Consider the following 22,823-nt stretch of genomic DNA (forward strand, 5'->3'; position numbering starts at 1 on the left):
GGTTTGTTCGGTGGGACGACGTTTATCGACTACTTCAGAGAAAACTAAGCTGTCAGCAGATTCAATAAAGGGAGGGGGGGAGAATTAGGCTATTTTTTGGTCGAGATTAGGCGGGAACAGTGGGAGATGGAGGGATGTGTTACGCACTGAACTATGTTTACATTTGGATTTGTAGCTTTTATTATTCTAAAACCATAAATGCCTTCATAAAATGTTTGTTAAAAAATGAGCTGAATTATGAGAAACGGTTGCATAAACTTGAGCTTGCATTAGAGACTTAGCTGCAAGGGGATCAGGGCTGGGATCTAAATATTCAAGGATATGTGTCCTGTCGAAAGGACAGGCAGATGGGCAAAGGGGGCGGGGTTGCATTGTTAATAAGGAATAAAGTTAAATTGATAGCAAGGAGCGATGTAGGACAAGAAGGCGTAGAATCTCTGAGGAGTTGAGGAATTGCAAAGGTAAAAAGACCCTGATGGGAGTGATGTATAGGCCCCCTAGCAGTAGTCAGGAGATGGGGCAGAAAATAAATCAGGAGACAGAAAAGGCATGTAAAAAAGACAATATTACAATCATCATGGGGGACTTCAATATGCAGGTGGACTGGGGTAAATCAGGTTGGTGGTGGATTCCAAGAAACGGAATTTGTGGAATGTCTGAGAAATGTTTTTTTGGAGCAGCTTGTGACAGAACCTACTAGGGAACTTAATTCTGGATTTGATGTGTAATGAGGTAGACTTGATTAGGGAACTTAAGGTGAAGGAACCCTTAGGGAGCAGTGACCACAATATGATAGAATATGCAGTTTGAGAGGGAGAAGCTGCAATCAGATGCTACAGTATTACAATTAAATAAGGGGAACTACAAAGACATGAGGGAGGAGCTGGTCAGAGTTCATTGGAACAGGAGCCTAGCAGGGAAGACAGTAGAACAGCAGTGACAGGAGTTTTTGGGGGTTATTCAGGAGGCACAACAGAAATTCATCCCAAGGAGGAGGAAACATGCTAAGGGGAGGACAAGGCATCCATGGCTGATGAGAGAAGTCAAGGACAGCATAAAAGCTAAAGAAAAAGCTTACAAAGTGGTATTACTGGGAAGTCAGAGGATTCGGAAGCCATTAAAAGCGAGCAGAGGACAACTCAAAAAGGAATAAGGGGAGAGAAGATGAAGTACGAGTGCAAGCTAGCTAGTAATATAAAGGAAGATAGGAAGAGTTTCTTTCAATATATAAAAGGTAAGAGAGGCGCAAAAATAGACATTGGACCACAGGAAAAGGTGGCTGGAGAAGTAATAATAGGAAACAAAGAAATGACAGACGAACTGAATACTTACATGACAGACTTCACGGTGGAACACCGGTGGGATGCCAGAGCTCCAGGAGAACCGGAGGCAGAGGTGAGTGCAGTGACCATTACCAAGGAGAAGGTTCTGGGGAAACTAAAGGTCTGAAGATGAATAAATCACCTGGACCGGATGGACTACACCCCATGGTTCTAAAAGAGATAGCTCAGGAGATTGTGGAGGCATTGGTGGTGATCTTTCAGGAATCACTGGAGGCAAAAAGGGTCCCAGAGGACTGGAAAGTGGCTAATGTAACACTACTGTTTAAGAACGGAGGGAGGCAGAAGACAGGAAATTATAGGCTGGTTAGCCTGACTCCGGTCATTGGTAAGATTTTAGAGTCCATTATTAAAGGTTAGATTGTGGAATACTTAGAAGTGCATGATAAAATAGGACTGAGTCAGCACGGCTTTGTCAAGGGGAGGTCATGTCTGACAAATCTATTCTTTGAGGAAGTAACAAGGAAGTTAGACAAAGGAGGACTAGTAGACGTGATTTATTTAGATTTCCAGAAGGCCTTTGACAAGGTGCTGCATAGGAAACTGTTAAATATGTAATGAGCCTATGATGTTACGGGTAAGATCCTAGGCTAGATAGAGGATTGGCTGACTGGCAGAAGACAGAGTGGGGATAAAGGGGTCTTTTTCAGGATGGCAGCAGGTGACTAGTGGTGTACCTCAGGGGTCGGTGCTGGGACCACAACTTTTCACAATATACATTAATGATCTGGATGAAGGAACTGAAGGCATTGTTGCTAAATTTGCAGATGATATACTGATCTGTAGAGGAACAGGTAGTATTGAGGAAGCAGGCACGCTGCAGAAGGACTTGGTCAGGCTAGGAGAGTGGGCAAAGAAGTGGCAGTTGGAATACAATGTGGAAAAGTGTGAGGTTATGCAGCTATGGAAGGAGAAATGGAGGTAATAACTATTTTCTAAATGGGAAGATGCTTAGGAAATCATAAGCACAAAGGGACTTGGGAGTCTTTATTCACGATTCTCTTAAGGTTAACATGCAGGTTCAGTCAGCAGTTAGGAAGGCAAATGCAATGTTAGCATTCATGTCGAGAGGGCTAGAATACAAGACAAGGAATGTACTTCAGAGGCTATATAATGCTCTGGTCAGACTCCATTTGGAGTATTGTGAGCAGTTTTGGGCCCCGTATCTCAGGATGTGCTGGCCTTGGAAAGGGTCCAGAGGAGGTTCACAAGAATGATCCCTGGAATGAAGAGCTTGTCATTTGAGGAACGGTTGAGGACTCTGGGTCTGTACTTGTTGGAGTTTAGAAGGATGAAGGGAGGGGGGATCTTATTGAATCTTACAGGATACTGCGAGGCCTGGATAGAGTGGACATGGAGAGGATGTTTCCACTAGGAAAAACTAGATGCAGAGGACATAATCACAGACTAAAGGGACGATCCTTTAAGACAGAGGAGGAGGAATTTCTTCAGCCATGGGGTGGTGAATCTGTGGAACGCTTTGCTGCAGAAGGCTGTGGAGGCCAAATTACTGAGTGTCTTTAAGACAGAGATAGATAGGTTTTTGATCAATTGGGGGATCAGGGGTTATGGGGAAAAGGCAGGAGAATGGGGATGAGAAAAATATCAGCCATGATTGAATGGCTGAGCAGACTCGATGGGCCGAGTGGCCTAAGTGATTGATTGGAATACATCCAGGGAAAGTATTTCCTCTGGTGGAGAATCTAGAACAAGGTGGAATCATCTCGAAATTAGGTCTGGTCTGGCCTACTCAGAAATAAAAGCAGGAAGCAGTTTTTCACAGAGCATAAAAATCAGGAACTCTGGGCAGCACGGTGGCGCAGTGGTTAGCATTGCTGCCTCACGGCGCCGAGGTCCCAGGTTCCATCCTGGCTCTGGGTCAATGTCCATGTGGAGTTTGCACATTTTCCCTGTGTTTGCGTGGGTTTCGCCCCCACAACACAAAGATGTGCAGGGTAGGTGGATTGGCCACGCTAAATTGCCCTCATTTGGAAAAAATGAATTGGGTACTCTAAATTTTTTTTTTTTAAATCAAGAACTCCATCCTCCAAGTACCAGATATGGGGGGTTCAAACAAAGTTAGTGCAACAGCTGTTAATTGGTCAGGATGCTTTGCGGCAGCGTGGGGGGGAAATGACATGATGCAAGCATGGAAATAAGTGTTCCCTGAGATCTCTGGTGCTACTTAGCTAGAAATCCTTGCATATATTGTGCTCACATAGTTCATACTCAGCTAATTTGGGAGTGAATCTCCATATCATGCCCCTGGAAGATTTTTAGTAAATGTTTGCTGACAGAATGCCAAGAAATATTAAGAAAACCAACGAGAAGGAAGAGCAGTTGTGGCAACTGGGGTGGAGTCATCGACTCAACATGGCGGCTGGGTGAATGAGGCAGCCCCCGACCAGGCACGTTCAAAGGCATTACAACTGATGACTGCTAATATTACCGGGGTCATTGATGAGAAACTCGTTCTGTTAGTGCAAAATATTAGTGCTCATGATATAGAACTGCAAAACACCGGTAAAAGGTTTGCTGATGCGGAGGAGAGAACTTTTACTGTGGAACTTCTTCGGTATAGGCCAATCTATGGAAAAGCAACTGCTCAATATATCGGAGTATCCAGATGATCCAGAGAACCAAGGCCAGAGGAAAAACGTTCGGATTTTGGTTTGCCAGAAGGAGCGGAGGGTAAGCTTCTACTTCAATTTTGAGAGCTGGCTACCATTTTTTCCTCAACATAGAAACAAAATCCAGGCACAATAAATGAGAAAAGTCACACTAACTACTTGCTTTAAGGCTGAGGGACAATCAATGACCCCGGCCTATAATTAACCGTTTTCATAACTTCAAAGATTGCGAAAAAGTGATGGAGGCAGCTAGATGCACTGGGGCCTTGCTCTATAATGGAGCACGGGTCTCTTTCTTTAAAAGGATTTTCAGCGGCGAGACAACAAAGGGACAAGGGCTTCGATGAAGTTGGAAGATGACTGAAGATCCCTGGAGCACAATCTGCCTGACTGTACCCTGCCATACTGTGGATGGCATTCAACAAAATTGTGAAATCCGTGGAAGGCAATCATTTTCAGACTCCTCAGCTGAATGCCATTGGTAACAGATTGCAGTTGATGATCAAGTCTGGGTTTTGTCCCTTTTCATTATAATTTTCTTTTACTCTGGGCCGGTATTTAACACTCGGATAGGTGTGGCCTAGGAACTGAGTCCTAAGTGTATTGTACTTGAGAATCGCAGGGACTAGTACATGTCTTTAATCAATACTGTTCATCAGCATGTTCTTTCAAGTTAAGGAATAGGTCTTACAGGGGGGTGGGTTTGCTCCTTCATGAGGAACGAGACCTTGCTTAAAATTGGCCAAATTACAAGCACTGTTGCTTCACAGCTCCTTCACAGGGTCCCAGGTTCGATTCCCGGCTTTGGTCACTGTCTGTGTAGAGTCTGCACATTCCCCGTGTCTGCGTGGATGTCCTCCGGGTGATCCGGTTTCCTCCCAAGACGTGCTTGTTAGGTGAATTGGGTATTCTGAATTCCCCGTGTACCCGAACAGGTGCTGGAATGTGGCGACTAGGGACTTTTCACAATAACCTAATTGCAGTGTAATGTAAGTCTACTTGTGACAATAAAGATTATTATTAAAAGGTGGCCTTAGTGTGCCCAATCCCAAGTTGTATCAGCTGGCCTCTCATCTTAGAGTGGATAATATTGAAGCTGGTCAATATGAATACCCTGGACAAACTTTGCTGCTTCTTAGAGATTTTAAAATGGTACCAGCAAATGTGAGAATTCAATACCACTAGTACTCAGAGCGTGGAGGATGGTCCGTGATTGGGAGGCAGGATCTAATCTGACTTCTCCTCTTTCTCCCATAAAGGGCAATCTAGATTTTCCTCCAGGTCTCAGGTACCAGGACTTTTACATTTGGAGGACGATGGGCTTACAAGACAGGGGACCTGCTTAGAGGAGCTTCCTCGTTACCTTTTGAGCAACCATGTGGGCAGCATGGTAACACAGTGGGTAGCACTGTTGCTTCACAGCTCCAGGGTCCTAGGTTCAATTCCAGATTTGGGTCACTGTCTGTGTGGAGTGCAGCCAGGCAAAATGGCTAACTCCCGATTTAAAATGGCTAACTCCGATTTAAAATGGCGAACGGCAAAGGCTGATGGGAAAGTCAGCCAACAGGACACAAACGAGCAGCTGCAGGTTGAGTGTGTATTTACCTCTGGAAAGGCCAGACAAGATCGATACCAGCAACCATCAGCATAACAAAACACCAGCCATCTGCATACTAATGAGCAATCCCCAGGAACAATGAGCAACATTTAGACACATAAAGCAAAACCAGACTCTTTGGCGCCAGCAGAAACCTACACAAAGGGAGGTGAACGACCACCTCAGGACCGCCCATCGATCAGGGAATCGCTCCAGCATTGGAGAGAATCGAACCAAGTGATTGGGACAAAGTCCAATCACTTGGAACCAGGTACAGGGTCCACCCCGAAAGGCGGGAAGCCCCTGGGGACTATAAGAATCAAGCCCAAGTTCAAATCGTTCTTCTTGACCTGGTCACTCAGCAACGCAAACCAACCCTCGACAGTGACCGGTCCAGCCGCCGCTGATATCCAGTAAGTCTTACTTCAACGCTCGCTACGAGATAGGCGCTCCTAGCTATCAATCTGTACCAACTTCGAATCCCGCAGGCTCAGAACCCGAACGAAAGGCCATTCGTTTCCCTGACCTGGTGGGCCAGTTCCAAGTTAAGTATTGGCCTGTTAGTCGTAGGACTAGCTTAGGCGTAGAATTTGTACACGAGTAGTGATTACTGTGTATAATAAATGTGCTTTGATTTAAATCTTACCAAGCGGTGTATTGGATTATTGATCATTACTCGGACTTGAACCACTTGGCGGTATCATAAAGATACCTGGCGACTCAAGAGCAAAGGTGAAAAAACAGAGCTATTAAACCAAGGCAAAAGTTAGCAACATTATTTGGCGACTCCGCCGGGACCCGATCTAGAAGTGGAAAACCACTCCGGGAGAACCCAAGAATTTGAATTAGTGATCCAATTGGAAACAGAAAACCACAAGTGTTCAAGCAGTTGGGATCAATACTCATAATTCGGAAGTGTGTGTATGCATGCGTAACTAACAGGGCGATAAGGTAAAACTGATAGATTTTTTGTTGCGACAAAACTGTCAGAAGTTTGTATATCGGAAAGTAGCGAAAGCCGTACCCGTATTTACAGCACTGCCTTAGCTCCCCAGATCCAAATTTAAAAGAAGCATTCGGATAAGAAAGATGGCAATGCAGCGCCTAATGAACCCTGAGGAATTTGCGGTTGCAGCGACCAGCAGCAGTAGAGTGGGACAATGTCCCATTTGGGAGGAAGAGATCAGGAAATATCTCAAAGGGAAAGGATGACCCCTTTGGAATGAATTCTGTGACAATGAGGAATCAGGTCCCGGGAGTATAGGACATACTTGGTGGGAGAACCTGAGCGAGATCCACAAAAAGAGCTCAGGGAAAGCTCGCAAGCCGATGGCAATCGTGTCCTGCTTGGCACAATTGCGAGGCACAGAGGAGGTCGTTAGGACGCTCCGGAAAGAAGTTGAGGGCATACATAGGATGAGTAAGGTCGATGTAAGCGAGGTAGAAAAGGAGAATTTAGACTTGAGAAGGAAATTGTCAGCAAGAGATGGAGAGGTGGATGACGCCAAAAGGGCTCACCAGTCTTGTCTGGCGCACTTAAGCAGCTTCCAGTCTCAATACGAAAAGGCCTATCAGGACACGCAACGTGCAGTCCTGGTACGAGAAGAAACGGAAAAACAGGTAGAGGCATTACAAAAACAGTGTAGTGACCTCAAGGCAGTACTCCATGCTGCCACCACAGAACAAAGACAAAGCACATTAGACCATGCAAAGTGCCGGAAGCAGATTGCAGAGCTGCAATCACTGCTTTCTGTTCAAAAAGGTTTTCAGGAAACTTTGGGAGCAAAATTAGATTAGGAAGACGGCCCTGATTGGGAAGAATTGAATGAAACAGCGCAGAGATATGTTCAGGGAACATGTGGGCAGGAAAAGCCACAAAAGAGAAAAGCGCCCCAACCCCCCACAGAGCAGATAGTTCACGCTCCAATGAACCCTGTAACCACCCGCCGCACAGCCATAGTGGACGATGCGGATTTTCTATACTACATGCCCCTAACAGTTACACAATTACGGGACGCGTGCGATAAGATCACACCGTTCCTCCCCACCTCAGACCCCCACCATTTCTTTGCCACAGTTAAACATCAGGCGACCATTTGCGGCCTGGATGAGAGAGAGCAGGTAAAGTTCACAGTTTTAAGTTTAGACCCGTCGGTAGCAGCAGCCCTTCCCGACCCACAGAACGTAGGAGGCACCCTTGCAGAAATGCATAACGCGATCCTGGATGCGATCGGGTATAACCGGGGTGACCCCGTAGATGGCCTCAACAAATGTAGGCAAAAGAAATCCGAGCACCCCACAGCGTTTGCTGGACGCCTGTGGATCCACTTTGCAGCAGTCTTTGTGGAGACTTAGACCGTGCCCATTTGTCCCCAGACAACATGGCCAAATGCACCCGCACCCTTATCTCCCATGCCACAGAAACAGGACAGAAAGCCTGCTCGAGTTATGATCCCTCAGAGGAGGCCCATAACGAGAAGTGGGTAGTGAAAAGATTGTCCCGCGCTTGGGAGCAATCTGTTCAAAGTAAACCCGCAGTTAAGAATACCGAGGAAAAGCTGGCCGGCGCAGATATGCAGGCAGTAAAGACAACACACCACGACCCTGCATGGGTGAATGAGGGAAAGAACAGCCCTCCACCCAAGTCACAGGAGTGTTACAAATGCGGACAGTTGGGACACTTCGCAAGAGAGTGCAATGCCCCTAAAAAGCCACAGAGAGCCCAGCAGACGGGCACTATGAGTAAGAAAAAGACAGAGCCCATTCATAGCGTTGCCACCCGTTCGGATCAGACGGACTTGACCGGAACGGAATGACGGTGTACGGGCTTCCCCAGTTGGGTCTGCGACACCCTTTGGGATAGGTCCGGACGACCGGTAGTTGCAGCAAAAATTCGGGGACAGCCCATCGAATTTCTATGGGACACATGAGGGTTCCGCACCACAAAAGAATTCCTCCACCCGGTTTCAAAAAGACACGTGGCCCACTACAGCCACCATCACCCTCAGCGGCTTTACAGGCCACTCACAGCAGGGACACATCACAGCCCCTGTACCCATTCAAATCGGTATCACCACCAAGCACTCCGTAGTTTTAGTTGACCTGCCCCACACAGCAGAACACATTCTGGGAATCGATTTCATGAATTCCCATAATCTTTCATTCGATCCAGTCAAACAGTGTGTCTGGAAGATGGCAAAATCCGCAAGAGCCCCCGCAACGCTCAACATAGGAGGGTACATGAACAAAATTAGCGCAGTAGGCGAATTTTGGTTCGACGCTTAGTACAGACAAGCAGGTTAGGGCAGTTCTGCAAAAGAACAGGGCAGCATTCGCGACCCACAAGCACGACTGTGGACGGATGACTGGCTCCGTACAGATAACAGGACCTGACCCTAGACCCCAAAAACAATATGGATTTCCCCAAGAGGCAGAGGGAGAAATCTCCAAGGTAATAGAAAGCTTATTAGAGCAGGGCGTACTTAGATCAGTAGCCTCCACTAATAATGCCCCGATTTGGCCAGTGATAAAGCCCGATGGGTCATGGCGACTGACCATCGATTACCGGGAACTCAACAAAGTCACCCCCGCAGCAGCCCCCACAGTAGCCACAAGTCCAGAGACCATGCTCAAGCAGGGACTCAATTCCCGATTCTTCACGGTTTTGGACGTCAGTAATGGATTCTGGTCCATTCCATTGGCAAAGGCGTGCCAGTACAAATTTGCCTTCACCTTTAAAGCACAGCAGTACACGTGGACATGCCTGCCACAAGGATTCCACAACTGGCAAATGGTTTAGCCAAATTCTCTCGCCCCGAATGTCTGGTTCAGTATGTAGACGACCTACTACTGCAGACAGACACCAAGAGCACATTGAGCTTCTGTCCGAACTCCTGGAACTATTACACTCAATCGGTTGTAAAGTCAACCCCAAAAAGGCCCAGATTTTGGAAGATAAAGTGATATATTTGGAACAGTTATCACACATGGTAAACGCGAGGTCGAGCATAAAAGGATTGACTCGATTGCTAAATTGCCCCTTCCCCAGAACGTTTCAGCCCTCCGGTCATTTTTAGGACTGGTTGGCTTCTGCCGAAATCACATTGACGGTTTCGCCAGCAAGGCAGCACCCCTCTCAGACCTCCTAAAGAAAGGAGCCCCCTGGGAATGGCTTCCGCAGCATACGGATGCTGTGGACTCTTTAAAACAGGCACTCATAGCAGCCCCGCACTACAAGTTCCAGACCTGCTTTCCCCTTACGCCATAGAGGTGGCGACCACAGACCGCACCCTTTCAGCCGTGCTCCTCCAGGAACGGCACGACCAGTTAAGGCCCGTAGCTTATGCCTCCAGACTTTTAGATGCTGTGGAGCAGGGATTTTCAGCCTGTGAGAGGCACCTGCTCGCAGTATTCTGGGCAGTCCAGTATTTTTCGTACATTACCGGACTGAACCCCATCACAATTCTCACCGAACACACCCCCACCCAACTTTTACTGGACGGACGCCTCAAGGGCGGTACAGTTAGTCAGATTCGAGCAGCGAGATGGACCCTTCTCTTGCAGGGACGGGACATCACTGTTAAAAGGACAAAGACACACACCTATTTAGCCGACAACTTACAGTACCCCGGAACCCCCCATGAATGTGAGATTATCTCTCCACACCACAACACCGGCCCCTTTATTGCTAAAACACCCCCAGAAAGACAGGTATTTCAAACCAGAGCCCCCAGCACACGGACACGTGTGAGCCCATAAAAATCTATGTGGATGGATCTTCCACAGTCTTGGATGGGAAGCGCATAACAGGTTGCGGTATACATGTCGAGGACGCGCAGGGCGCGCCCTTGAGGAAATATCGTTAAAACTACCCGGACACTTAGGCGCGCAGGCAGCAGAGCTTGCGGCCATCACATATATAGTGGTAACCCCAGATTCCTTCTCCAGCCCAGCAGACATATACTCGGACAGCCTCTATGTCTGCAACAGCCCCTGTGGAAAGCAAGAGGATTTGTTTCCGCAGACGGAAAACCCCTCCCCTCAGCCCCATTGCTCAGTCATATTTTACAGCGATCCCATAACAGGATTTATGGGATAATCAAAGTCTGCAGTCACCATCTTTCCTCCCCCCTTGGAAATGTGAAAGCCGACGCACTGGCCAAAGCAGGTTCCAGGCATGGATATCTTTGGACACCCCCCAAAAGCGCTCCAGTGAGTGCAGTTCAGGTCTCACAGACAAAGATTGAGGATCTAGTGGAGGCCCAGATGCAGGACAGCAATCTCAGGGAGAGTGTAAAAGGAAACCATCCAGCACCCTATGAGAGGTTTAGAAATGCACTGACCACACATGACGGTGTGGTGTTAAAAGACACCCTTTATGTGGTTCCTGAACAGGACAGGAATCAACTGATTTGCTTGTTCCATGACGGTCATGGACATCAGGGAATCGATCCCACTACAGCCCATCTCAAGCAGCTTTGTTGGTGGCCGAATTTAAAGGATGATGCAAATCACTACATCGAGAATGGTCTTATCTGTGCCCAGAATAATCCGGACAGATATGCCAAAAAGGCTCAACTCAGCCACACCCGACCCGTTAACGGCCCCTGGACTAACCTCCAGATTGATTTTAGAGGACCATTGCCCCCCTTGCAGGAATGGCTATCAATATGTACTTGTGGTAATTGACACATTTACAAAATGGGTGTAAGCATTCCCAGCCTGCACAAACACTGCAAAAACCACAGCCAAGATTTTGACCCACCACATCTTTACAAGCTGGGGTCTCCTCCGCAGCATTGAATCAGACCAAGGTTCCCATTTTACGGACCGGGCGCCCCATGAAAGGCACAGAATATTTCTTAGGTTTGGACTTGACCAGCCCTGAAGTGACGGCCCTCACACACGAGAAAGCAGTAGAACAATTAGTGGAAAATGTTAAAACGGCTCAGCTCGCAGCCGCAGTAAAATTGGGCACCAGAAAGAAACAGAGCAAGGCTTGTTTCGACAAGACAGTGCATGCGACTGAGTACAGTATCGGACAGCAAGTGATGCTCTCTGGATATAACCCCAGCACGTTCCTGTCACCAAAATACTCGGGTCCGTATTCCATTGTGGACAAAGTAAGCCCTTCCGTTTATAAAATAAAGTACCCCAACGGTAAGACTGCGTGGTGTCATATAAACCAGCTGAAGGCATATGGAACACAGTCGAACCACGCACACCACGTCATGCTCGACGCAGCACACCACACCCCGCCCACAGCCAACGTAACCCTACCATCCCCCAACACGTCCAGCCCAGCCACGGACTCGACCTCTACTCCACCCCCGAAATATACACTCCGCCCCGGAAGGCCCACAGACTGCAGCAGCAGAGACAGCGACTGTGACTCGGACGATAGCCACAGCACGCCTCCCTACTACCCTCATGCAACAGGACCCACACCCAGCGATTCTGACTACGATTCAAGTGATCCCTTCATGATCACTTTCCTCAACAAACCCCACCACTGAACCACAATGACGACCCCGATTTTGTCCCCACACAGCGAGACACCAACTATTGGCACCGAGACAACTCGTTCCGACTCGTCCGCAACGACGAGAGCAACCCCACCTCACACCATGCAGCCCTTTCAGCCCTGATACACTCAAGAGTGTGGCACCTGGGAGAAGAGGACGAGATGGGTCTGACTCCCAAACCGAGAACCCTTTTGCGACCCTGTTCGCAACTGAGAACTGAGGTGTCCAGATGATGTTTTAAAAGGAACCGCTTGGGAGAAGTGTTGTCCTTTCTGATGGAACCTGCAGAATGTTTTATGTTGTTTGTAAGTCTGTTAAATGTTGTATGTCCGACAGGAGAATTTTTTTCTCACTGCCCCACGCCTATTCAGCCGAAACCTCTGAGGACATGCCTACAGAGACTCACTATTGCCGGACACTAGTTCAGCGGAACTAGCTTGTCTGCAGAGACTGGTTAAAGAACCAGACGCCCGTTCGTAACTGCCCTTCTGGTTCGAAGAAAAGAACCACTACGGCAGCCCCACCACGATGACTAGATTTTTTGCCCGTTCTTGTCGGTTGCTCAGGCAGTGGAGAAACGGCTTGGGACCCGCCCTGCCTGGGAACCCCCCTCTGGTCAACTACGCTCGGGTAGGAGAGACACGGCATCGGTAGCCGTCGTACCCGGGGACTCCATCCAACTCTTACCCGTCGCGGCCCATACGCACCTCATTTTGGCACTTTCAGTTCAAAAAGTTTTATTTTGTTTAGGTAACCTTTAGGTTGCCAACCACATGCTATTTACATCCTGAAACATTTGGATGGTAAATTGCACAGTCTGCGAGACGGCTCGCACTGGTTCATTATTGGGAAGTGTGCCTTGTCCTAAAATTCGATTTTTGGAGAAAAAAATGAGGGAGTCACACATAGTGACCAATTATAAAGGGAGTAATTGGCACTACAGGACAAACACTATCGTACGAGATATTAAACAAAGATAGTTACAGATACTATGCTTGTTCCACAGAACTCCAGAACCGGAGAAGAGAAGAAAGAAAAGGTAAGAGAAGAGCCATGAGGACTTCCTTCATATGGATCAGCATCATGTTTATGGACTTTTGGTTGCGCGTGAACGCGAACCCCATGACTTCAAGCCCCCCAGCCGTTAATGTTTCACTTCCCCGCAGTACCCAGAGCCCAGTCACCAGCGACACCACATCATCTTGGTGTGCCAGGTTTATAACCTGGTACACTCTGTCCTATGTAATAGAAACATTACTGGTATTAGCGATACTCTGCTGCTTAGTGCAGACTATGCGTCTTCGGAAATGGAGAAGGAGAGCTCGAACCCCGGTATATAAGATCAGATCCCCTATTTTCGGATACGACCAGACCCCCGCGATCTATAATAAAGTGCATTCACTTGCGTATTATTGTAAATAAAGAAATGTAAAGAACTGTTCATGAGTAAATTGTACGATCCTGAGCTTGACTGCCAAGCCAGGAAGACTGATGTATAATATGCTATGATTTTGTTCGTATGGTTGAGGAAGTTAGGATGTTGAAATGTTTAAGTGAGTGTAGTGTATTAAGAATAGTTAGAGGTTCCCAGTGTATTGTTTTGTAATGCATGTCCCTGTTTGACATAGCGCCCTTAGAATTGTTAGTTAAACATTTTTTGCATAGCTATGGTCAGTGCAGAGGCCATGAAGGAAATGTCACTGTCAACAGGGGTGGTACCAGGGGATTGGAGAGTGGCGAATGTCGTGCCCCTGTTCAAAAAAGGAACTAGGGATAACCCTGGGAATTACAGGCCAGTTAGTCTTACTTCGGTGGTAGGCAAAGTAATGGAAAGGGTACTGAAGGATAGGATTTCTGAGCATCTGGAAAGACACTGCTTGATTAGGGATAGTCAGCACGGATTTGTGAGGGGTAGGTCTTGCCTTACAAATCTTATTGAATTCTTTGAGGAGGTGACCAAGCATGTGGATGAAGGTAAAGCAGTGGATGTAGTGTACATGGATTTTAGTAAGGCATTTGATAAAGTTCCCCATGGTAGGCTTCTGCACAAAGTAAGGAGGCATGGGATAGTGGGAAATTTGGCCAGTTGGATAACGAACTGGCTAACCGATAGAAGTCAGAGAGTGGTGGTGGATGGCAAATATTCAGCCTGGATCCCAGTTACCAGTGGTGTACCGCAGGGATCAGTTCTGGGTCCTCTGCTGTTTGTGATTTTCATTAATGACTTGGATGAGGGAGTTGAAGGGTGGGTCAGTAAATTTGCAGACGATACGAAGATTGGTGGAGTTGTGGATAGTAAGGAGGGCTGTTGTCGGCTGCAAAGAGACATAGATAGGATGCAGAGCTGGGCTGAGAAGTGGCAGATGGAGTTTAACCCTGAAAAGTGTGAGGTTGTCCATTTTGGAAGGACAAATATGAATGCGGAATACAGGGTTAACGGTAGAGTTCTTGGCATTGTGGAGGAGCAGAGAGACCTTGGGGTCTATGTTCATACATCTTTGAAAGTTGCCACTCAAGTGGATAGAGCTGTGAAGAAGGCCTATGGTGTGCTCGCGTTCATTAACAGAGGGATTGAATTTAAGAGCCGTGAGGTGATGATGCAGCTGTACAAAACTTTGGTAAGGCCACATTTGGAGTACTGTGTACAGTTCTGGTCGCCTCATTTTAGGAAGGATGTGGAAGCTCTGGAAAAGGTGCAAAGAAGATTTACCAGGATGTTGCCTGGAATGGAGAGTAGGTCTTACGAGGAAAGGTTGAGGGTGCTAGGCCTTTTCTCATTAGAGCGGAGAAGGATGAGGGGCGACTTGATAGAGGTTTATAAGATGATCAGGGGAATAGATAGAGTAGACAGTCAGAGACTTTTTCCCCAGGTGGAACACACCATTACAAGGGGACATAAATTTAAGGTGAAAGGTGGAAGATATAGGAGGGATATCAGAGGTAGGTTCTTTACCCAGAGAGTAGTGGGGGCATGGAATGCACTGCCTGTGGAAGTAGTTGAGTCGGAAACATTAGTGACCTTCAAGCAGCTGTTGGATAGGTACATGGATTACGGGAAAATGATATAGTGTAGATTTATTTGTTCTTAAGGGCAGCACGGTAGCATTGTGGATAGCACAATTGCTTCACAGATCCATGGTCCCAGGTTCGATTTCGGCCTGGGTCATTGTCTGTGCGGAGTCTGCACGTTCTCCCCGTGTCTGCGTGGGTTTCCTCCGGGTGCTCCGGTTTCCTCCCACAGTCCAAAGATGTGCGGGTTAGGTGAATTGGCCAATGATAAATTGCCCTTAATGTCCAAATTGCCCTTGGTGTTGGGTGGAGGTGTTGAGTTTGGGTAGGGTGCTCTTTCCAAGAGCTGGTGCAGACTCAGGGGGCCGAATGGCCTCCTTCTGCACTGTAGATTCAATGATAATCTATGATTAATCTAGGACAAAGGTTCGGCACAACATCGTGGGCCGAAGGGCCTGTTCTGTGCTGTATTTTCTATGTTCTATGTTCTATGTCCCCCCCAGGTCAGGGAATGGAAAGCAATGTAGTTATGTGATCCTTCACGCTTCGCGTTAGGATCACAAGGAAGGAATGTAGCCAGGTAAAATGGCTAACTCACGATTTAAAATGGCGAACGGCAAAGGCTGATGGGAAAGTCAGCCAACAGGACACAAACAAGCAGCTGCAGGTTGAGTGTGTATTTACCTCTGGAAAGGCCAGACAAGATCGATACCAGCAACCATCAGCATAACAAAACACCAGCCACCTGCATATTAATGAGCAATCCCCGGGAACAATGAGCAACATTTAGACACAAAGCAAAACCAGACTCTTTGGCGCCAGCAGAAGCCTACACAAAGGGAGGTGAACGACCACCTCAGGACCACCCATCGATCAGGGAACCGCTCCAGCATTGGAGAAAATCGAACCATGTGATTGGGACAATGTGGCGATGATATGCAAGTGGGTAATGGAGGGGGAGGCGTGGAAGAGGCTGGAGATGGCGTCCTGTGTGGGCACGAGCCCGAGAGTGCTGGTGACGGCGCCGCTGCCGCCAAGGTACACCACGAGTCCAGTGGTGGCGGCGACCCTCACAATTTGGGGGCAGAGGCTTCGGTGTGGTCCCCGATCTGGGAGAACCATCGGTTTATCCCAGGGAGAATGGATGGGGGGTTGGGGGGGGTTCCTGAGCTGGCACAGGGCAGGTATTAGAAGGATGGGGGACCTGTTTATGGATGGGACATCTGCGAGCCTTGGGGCTTGAGGAAAAATTCGGTCTCCCCCCTGGAAATGCCTTCAGGTACATGCAGGTAAGGGCGTTTGTAAGACGGCAGGTGAGGGAATTTCCGCTGCTGCCAGCACGTAGGATCCAGGATCGGGTGCTCTCGGGAGTGTGGGTTGGAGAGGGCACGGTCTCGGCGATCTACCAGGAGATGCAGGAGGAGGCGGCCTCGGTGGAGGAGCTGAAAGGTAAATGGGAGGAGGAGCTGGGGGAGGAGTTAGATGAGGGTACATGGGCGGACACCCTGGATACGGTAAATTCTTCCTCCTCTTCTGCCAGGCTTAGCCTGATACAATTTAAGGTTCTGCACAGGGTGCACATGACTGGGGCAAGGCGGAGTCATTTTTTTGGAGGACAGGTGCGTGAGGTATTCAGGGAGCCCAGCAAATCACGCCCACATGTTCTGGGCGTGCCCAGCGCTGGATGGGTTCTGGAGGGGTGTTGCGAGGACGGTGTCTAAGGTGGTAAACACCCGGGTTAAGCAGAGTTGGGGGCTCGCACTATTTGGGGTATTGGACGAGCCGCGAGTGCAGGAGGCGAAAGAGGCCGGTATTCTGGCCTTTGCGTCCCTGGTAGCCCGGTAGAGGATTCTGCTACAGTGGAAGGATGCGAGACCCCCAAGCATGGAAGCCTGGATCAGCGACATGGCAGGGTTTATTAAATTAGAGAGGGTAAAATTTGCCTTCAGAGGATCTGTGCAAGGGTTCTTCAGGCGGTGGCAACCATTCCTAGACTTTCTACCAGAGCGTTAGGAGGTGGACAGTAGCAGCAGCAACCCAGAGGGAGGGGGGTACTTTGTGTTTACTACTGTGTTTATTATCGTTTAATGGGGGCTTGTATATTTGGGGAATACGTGACAGAGCTGTCAGATGTTTATTTATGTGTTCTTTATATTTTCTTATTTCAGCAAGGGGGGGGTTTGTTGAAAATATGTAAAAATTTGAATTTAAAAAATATATATTTTTTTAAAAAAAAATAGTGCTGGTCACAAACTTATGTTCCAAAACACGTCACAGGCACTAAAGGAGCTTCTGAAGTGTACTGACTGCTGTAATATAGGAAAATGCGGCAACCAATTTGCACGCAAGAGCCCATAAAATAAATAACCAGACAATTTTGATCCGCAGATGGATTTCGGCCTGGACATCGGAAAAATTCCCCTGCTCTTGGAGTTGTCATGGGATTATTTACATCCACTCAGCCAACATTGCGTTGAACACAGTATGAATGCTAGTTTCCATCAATAGTCCAGGTATTGGATTGGTTGGGATTTGAAACTACTCATTGAACAGAGCAAATGTTCATCTGCTTTAATCAACCAGCCACCATCTGAGAATTAAAAAGTACTTGAAGAAAGCATCCATACGAAAAATAGCATTGTTGCAATGAATTTTAAAAGTACAAGCCTTCAAAATGTGGTACATCATGCAATGCACTGGACCAAGAACATGCATAATTTTGTCCATACTTTTGTGAATTTTACAAAATAAAAAAGTAACTAACAAACAGCAAAGTTACAAGTGGTGGACTTGCTTTTCATGAACTATTCTATTCATGCAAGTACAGTTTTGAAGATTGTATCAGAATGGAAAGCCTTCATTAGACAATCGGGTTGCTTTTCTATTCAATTATTGGCCTTGAATTCTCTCTGCACTTGCATACTGAGACACACAATCAGTGCCCAAACCATATATACAGACTAAAACACTGCAAACATTTGGGCCAAATGAACTAAAAAAAAAAAAGGTCCAAATCTTTGACGTTTTAGTGTTATGTAGTAATGCCTGAAATAATTGCTTTGTTGAGCATTTTATGGCTGAGTGGTTTCTTAAATTTTGTAATAGAATATAGAAAAATACAGCACAGAACAGGCCCTTCGGCCCACGATGTTGTGCCGAACCTTTGTCCTAGATTAATCATAGATTATCATTGAATTTACAGTGCAGAAGGAGGCCATTCGGCCCATTGAGTCTGCACCGGCTCTTGGAAAGAGCACCCTACCCAAAGTCAACACCTTCACCCAACACTAAAGGCAATTTTGGATACTAAGGGCAATTTATCATGGCCAATCCACCTAACCTGCACATCTTTGGACTGTGGGAGGAAACCGGAGCACCCGGAAGAAACCCACGCAGACACGGGGAGGATGTGCAGACTCCGCACAGACAGTGACCCAAGCCGGAATCGAACCTGGGACCCTGGAGCTGTGAAGCAATTGTGCTATCCACAATGCTACCGTGCTGCCCTGAAGAACAAATAAATCTACACTATATCATTTTACCGTAATCCATGTACCTATCCAATAGCCGCTTGAAGGTCCCTAATGTTTCCGACTCAACTACTTCCACAGGCAGTGCATTCCATGCCCCCACTACTCTCTGGGTAAAGAACCTACCTCTGACATCCCCCCTATATCTTCCACCGTTCACCTTAAATTTATGTCCCCTTGTAATGGTTTGTTCCACCCGGGGAAAAAAGTCTCTGACTGTCTACTCTATCTATTCCCCTGATCATCTTATAAACCTCTATCAAGTCGCCCCTCATCCTTCTCCGTTCTAATGAGAAAAGGCCCAGCACCCTCAACCTTTCCTCGTAAGACCTACTCTCCATTCCAGGCAACATCCTGGTAAATCTCCTTTGCACCTTTTCCAAAGCTTCCACATCCTTCCTAAAATGAGGCGACCAGAACTGTACACAGTACTCCAAATGTGGCCTTACCAAAGTTTTGTACAGCTGCATCATCACCTCACGGCTCTTAAATTCAATCCGTTAATGAACGCTAGCACACCATATGCCTTCTTCACAGCTCTATCCACTTGAGTGGCAACTTTCAAAGATATATGAACATAGACCCCAAGATCTCTCTGCTCCTCCATATTGCCAAGAACTCTACCATGCCTTACTAAAATCCATGTACACTATATCCACTGCTTTACCTTCATCCACATGCTTGGTCACCTCCTCAAAGGATTCAATAAGACTTGTAAGGCAAGACCTACCCCTCACAAATCCGTGCTGACTATCCCTAATCAAGCAGTGTCTTTCCAGATGCTCAGAAATTCTATCCTTCAGTACCCTTTCCATTACTTTGCCTACCACCGAAGTAAGACTAACTGGCTTGTAATTCCCAGGGTTATCCCTATTCCCTTTTTTGAACAGGGGCACGACATTCGCCACTCTCCAATCCCCTGGTACCACCCCTGTTGACAGTGAGGACGAAAAGATCATTGACAACTGCTCTGCAATTTCATCTCTTGCTTCCCATAGAATCCTTGGGTATATCCCGTCAGGCCCGGGGGACTTGTCTATCCTCAAGTTTTTCAAAATGCCCAACACATCTTCGTTCCTAACAAGTATTTCCTCGAGCTTACCAGTCTGTTTCACACTGTCCTCTCCAACAATATGGCCCCTCTCATTTGTAAATACAGAAGAAAAGTACTCGTTCAAGACCTCTCCTATCTCTTCAGACTCAATACACAATCTCCCGCTACTGTCCTTGATCGGACCTACCCTCGCTCTAGTCATTCTCATATTTCTCACATATGCGTAAAAGGCTTTGGGGTTTTCCTTGATCCTACCCGCCAAAGATTGTTCATGCCCGCTCTTAGCTCTCCTAATCCCTTTCTTCAGTTCCCTCCTGGCTATCTTGTATCCCTCCAACGCCCTGTCTGAACCTTGTTTCCTCAGCCTTACATAAGTCTCCTTTTTCCTCTTAACAAGACATTCAACCTCTCTTGTCAACCATGGTTCCCTCACTCAACCATCTCTTCCCTGCCTAACAGGGACATACATATCAAGCACACGTAGTACCTGTTCCTTGAACAAGTTCCATATTTCACTTGTGTCCTTCCCTGACAGCCTATGTTCCCAACTTATGCACTTCAATTCTTGTCTGACAACATTGTATTTACCCTTCCCCCAATTGTAAACCTTGCCCTGTTGCACGCACCTATCCCTCTCCATTACTAAAGTGAAAGTCACAGAATTGTGGTCACTATCTCCAAAATGCTCCCCCACTGACAAATCTATCATTTGCCCTGGTTCATTACCAAGTACTAAATCCAATATTGCCCCTCCCCTGGTCGGACAATCTACATACTGTGTTAATATAATGGGACACGTATAAGGCACATTAGATTGACCAAAGCTTCCCTGATTGCAGCTTCTTAAACACACTCTCTGCTTGATGATAACATACTGAAGGATTTGAAATTTTAATTTTCATACTTAAAGATGAGAAATATATGTTAAGAGTCCTGATTGTTTATGCTAATTTATGCCAACATTATGGTTCAGGTACTTTTAATGAGATTCGCAGGAAATTTGCGCATAACTAGACTTCCAAAATATACCAGTGGAGAATTCAATGCATTGTGGTGCAAGGTTAGGTTACCAAACTTTCCCTTCAGAATCCATCCTTCCCTGGTTTTAAAACTTCAACCCCGGCATATTTCAGCGAGAAATAATAGTCAGCATGCATTATTTTTTGGCACATAACATCGACACAATGGCTGCAAATTATATAATTCAATCGGGGGAAGAAAAATCTCAACGATTGTCTAAGATTTGTCAACACCCTCAGTTGTAACACCCTCACCTCCGAGTTGGAAGATTGCAGGGTTCAAGCCCCACTGCAAAAACTTGAGCTGACGCTCAGTGAGAGGTACTGTCTTGAAGAGCAGGCAATCTCTTCCCGATGTCTGTGTTTATCCTGAACCAACATCACTACAAACAGATGATCTAATTATCACGTTGTGTACAATGCTTAGTTTCCAAATAGTAACGAAACAAACCTGTTGGATTTTAACCTGGTGTTGTAAGACTTCTTACTGTGCTCACCCCAGTCCAACGCCGGCATCTCCACATCATAGTTTCCAAATGACAGTGACTACCTCGAAAAAGGGGGGGGGGGGGGGAAGAGAGGAGCTCGAAACGCCAGTAAATAAACAGCAATACTGGAGGTTCCCATTTGGAAGACCAGTTCGGACAAGTTATATTGGCGCCCTTCATTTCCAAGTTTTACTGGTTTTCCCTTCTGGGGAAGTAATTGATTAACTGACTGAAAGACGTTTAGGAACTTTATGAAAGGTGCAATATAAAAATGCAAGCGTTCCTTTTCGTTAATCTCACGCATTTACAAAGTGGGCGAGGGCAACAAGGTGACACGACATAGGTGAGCTCGGATAGAAACACTTCGGATAAAGTACTCGGGCTGGGGGGGATGGGGAGACACTGATGGAGGGTGTGAGGAGTTGTCTCAGACCCCGGTCCAGTCTGGACAGCCAGCGGCGGTGCAGCAGGCTCCCGGGCGCCTTTTCCAGTGGACTCACCAGGTTCAGAGGGCTGTCCATAACGTCCATTGAGTTCCTCCTGGCTCGGCCGCATCCAGAAATCCGCGTTGGTGGTGGTGCTGGGTGTGAAAGAGGAGTCGGGAGGGTGGCTGCTGGCCCGGGCTCAGCTCGGCCCGGCTGCACTCATGGATACCGAGGGAAGGAGGGCTGGCTGAGTGAGGGAGCCACCTCCGGGCGGAGCGCAGGCCGCGCTCAGCCTCAACCGCCTCCTCCCCAGCTGCCGGCCCCCGGGTCTGACGACAGCGCTGAGACCACCTGTGACGTCGGTGGCAGCGTGACCTCCGACCCCCGGCTCCTCCTCTCGTCTCGCGAGATCACGCTCCTCTCCCGGGTTGCCATGGTAAGGGAACGCCTGAGGCCCAGTTAGCTGGAAGCTCAGGTCGGTGGAACTGCATTAGTTTAAAAAAAAATTTAGAGTGCCCAATTCACTTTTTTCCAATTAAGGGGCAATTTAGCGTGGCCAATCCACCTAGCTTGCCCATCTTTTTTTTTTGGGGGGGGGGAAACCCACGCAAACCCACGCAAACACGGGGAGAATGCAAACCACACGGACAGTGACCCAGAGCCGGGATCGAACCTGGGACCTCGGCGCCGTGAGGCCACAGTGCTAACCCACTGTGCCACCGTGCTGCCCCAGAACTGCATTAGTAAGAAATAACACAGCACAGACCCTTTTCAGTGCACAGCTCTAATCTCCATCATTATAAAAAAGGATAGATATATTTGTTATGTAATTTCTATAGAAACCCTGGTGATGGTGCAGAGAGAAATTGCGAGACTACTAGCTGAGAGGTTATAACTACATGGACAATGTGCAGCAGATGCCTCAAATCCCTGGAGAGATATCACCAAAGCTGTCTCCGCAAAATCCTGCAAATCCATTAGCAGGATAGGCATACCAATGTGAGCATCCTTTCCCAGGCCAATATCCCAAGTATCGAGGCACTGGTCATGGTCGACCAAAACAAGTGTTCTACTCTGAGCTCCGCAAGTGATCACTCGGAAGACAGGAAACGCTACAAGGACAATCTGAAAGGCTCCCTAAATAAATGCAGCATCCCCATCGACATGTGGGAATCGCTTGCCTCAGAATGCACAAACTGAAGAAGAA

The 22,823-nt window shown here is 47.4% G+C and overlaps 1 protein-coding gene across 2 annotated transcripts in view; it reads right to left on the bottom strand.

Moving 5' to 3' along the window:
• Positions 1-21,961, bottom strand: part of nrbf2b (nuclear receptor binding factor 2b) — a 64,630-nt gene extending 42,669 nt beyond the window's left edge. For both annotated transcript variants that reach the window (XM_072478819.1, XM_072478818.1), the window contains exon 1: positions 21,692-21,961. In XM_072478819.1, coding sequence (XP_072334920.1) covers positions 21,692-21,746 — 55 coding nt within the window. In that variant the 5' untranslated portion in view covers positions 21,747-21,961. The remainder of the gene's footprint in view (positions 1-21,691) is intronic.
• Between the last annotated feature and the right edge of the window lie 862 nt (positions 21,962-22,823).

This window comes from Scyliorhinus torazame, chromosome 16, assembly GCF_047496885.1.
Source record: "Scyliorhinus torazame isolate Kashiwa2021f chromosome 16, sScyTor2.1, whole genome shotgun sequence".
Lineage (NCBI taxonomy): Eukaryota > Metazoa > Chordata > Chondrichthyes > Carcharhiniformes > Scyliorhinidae > Scyliorhinus > Scyliorhinus torazame.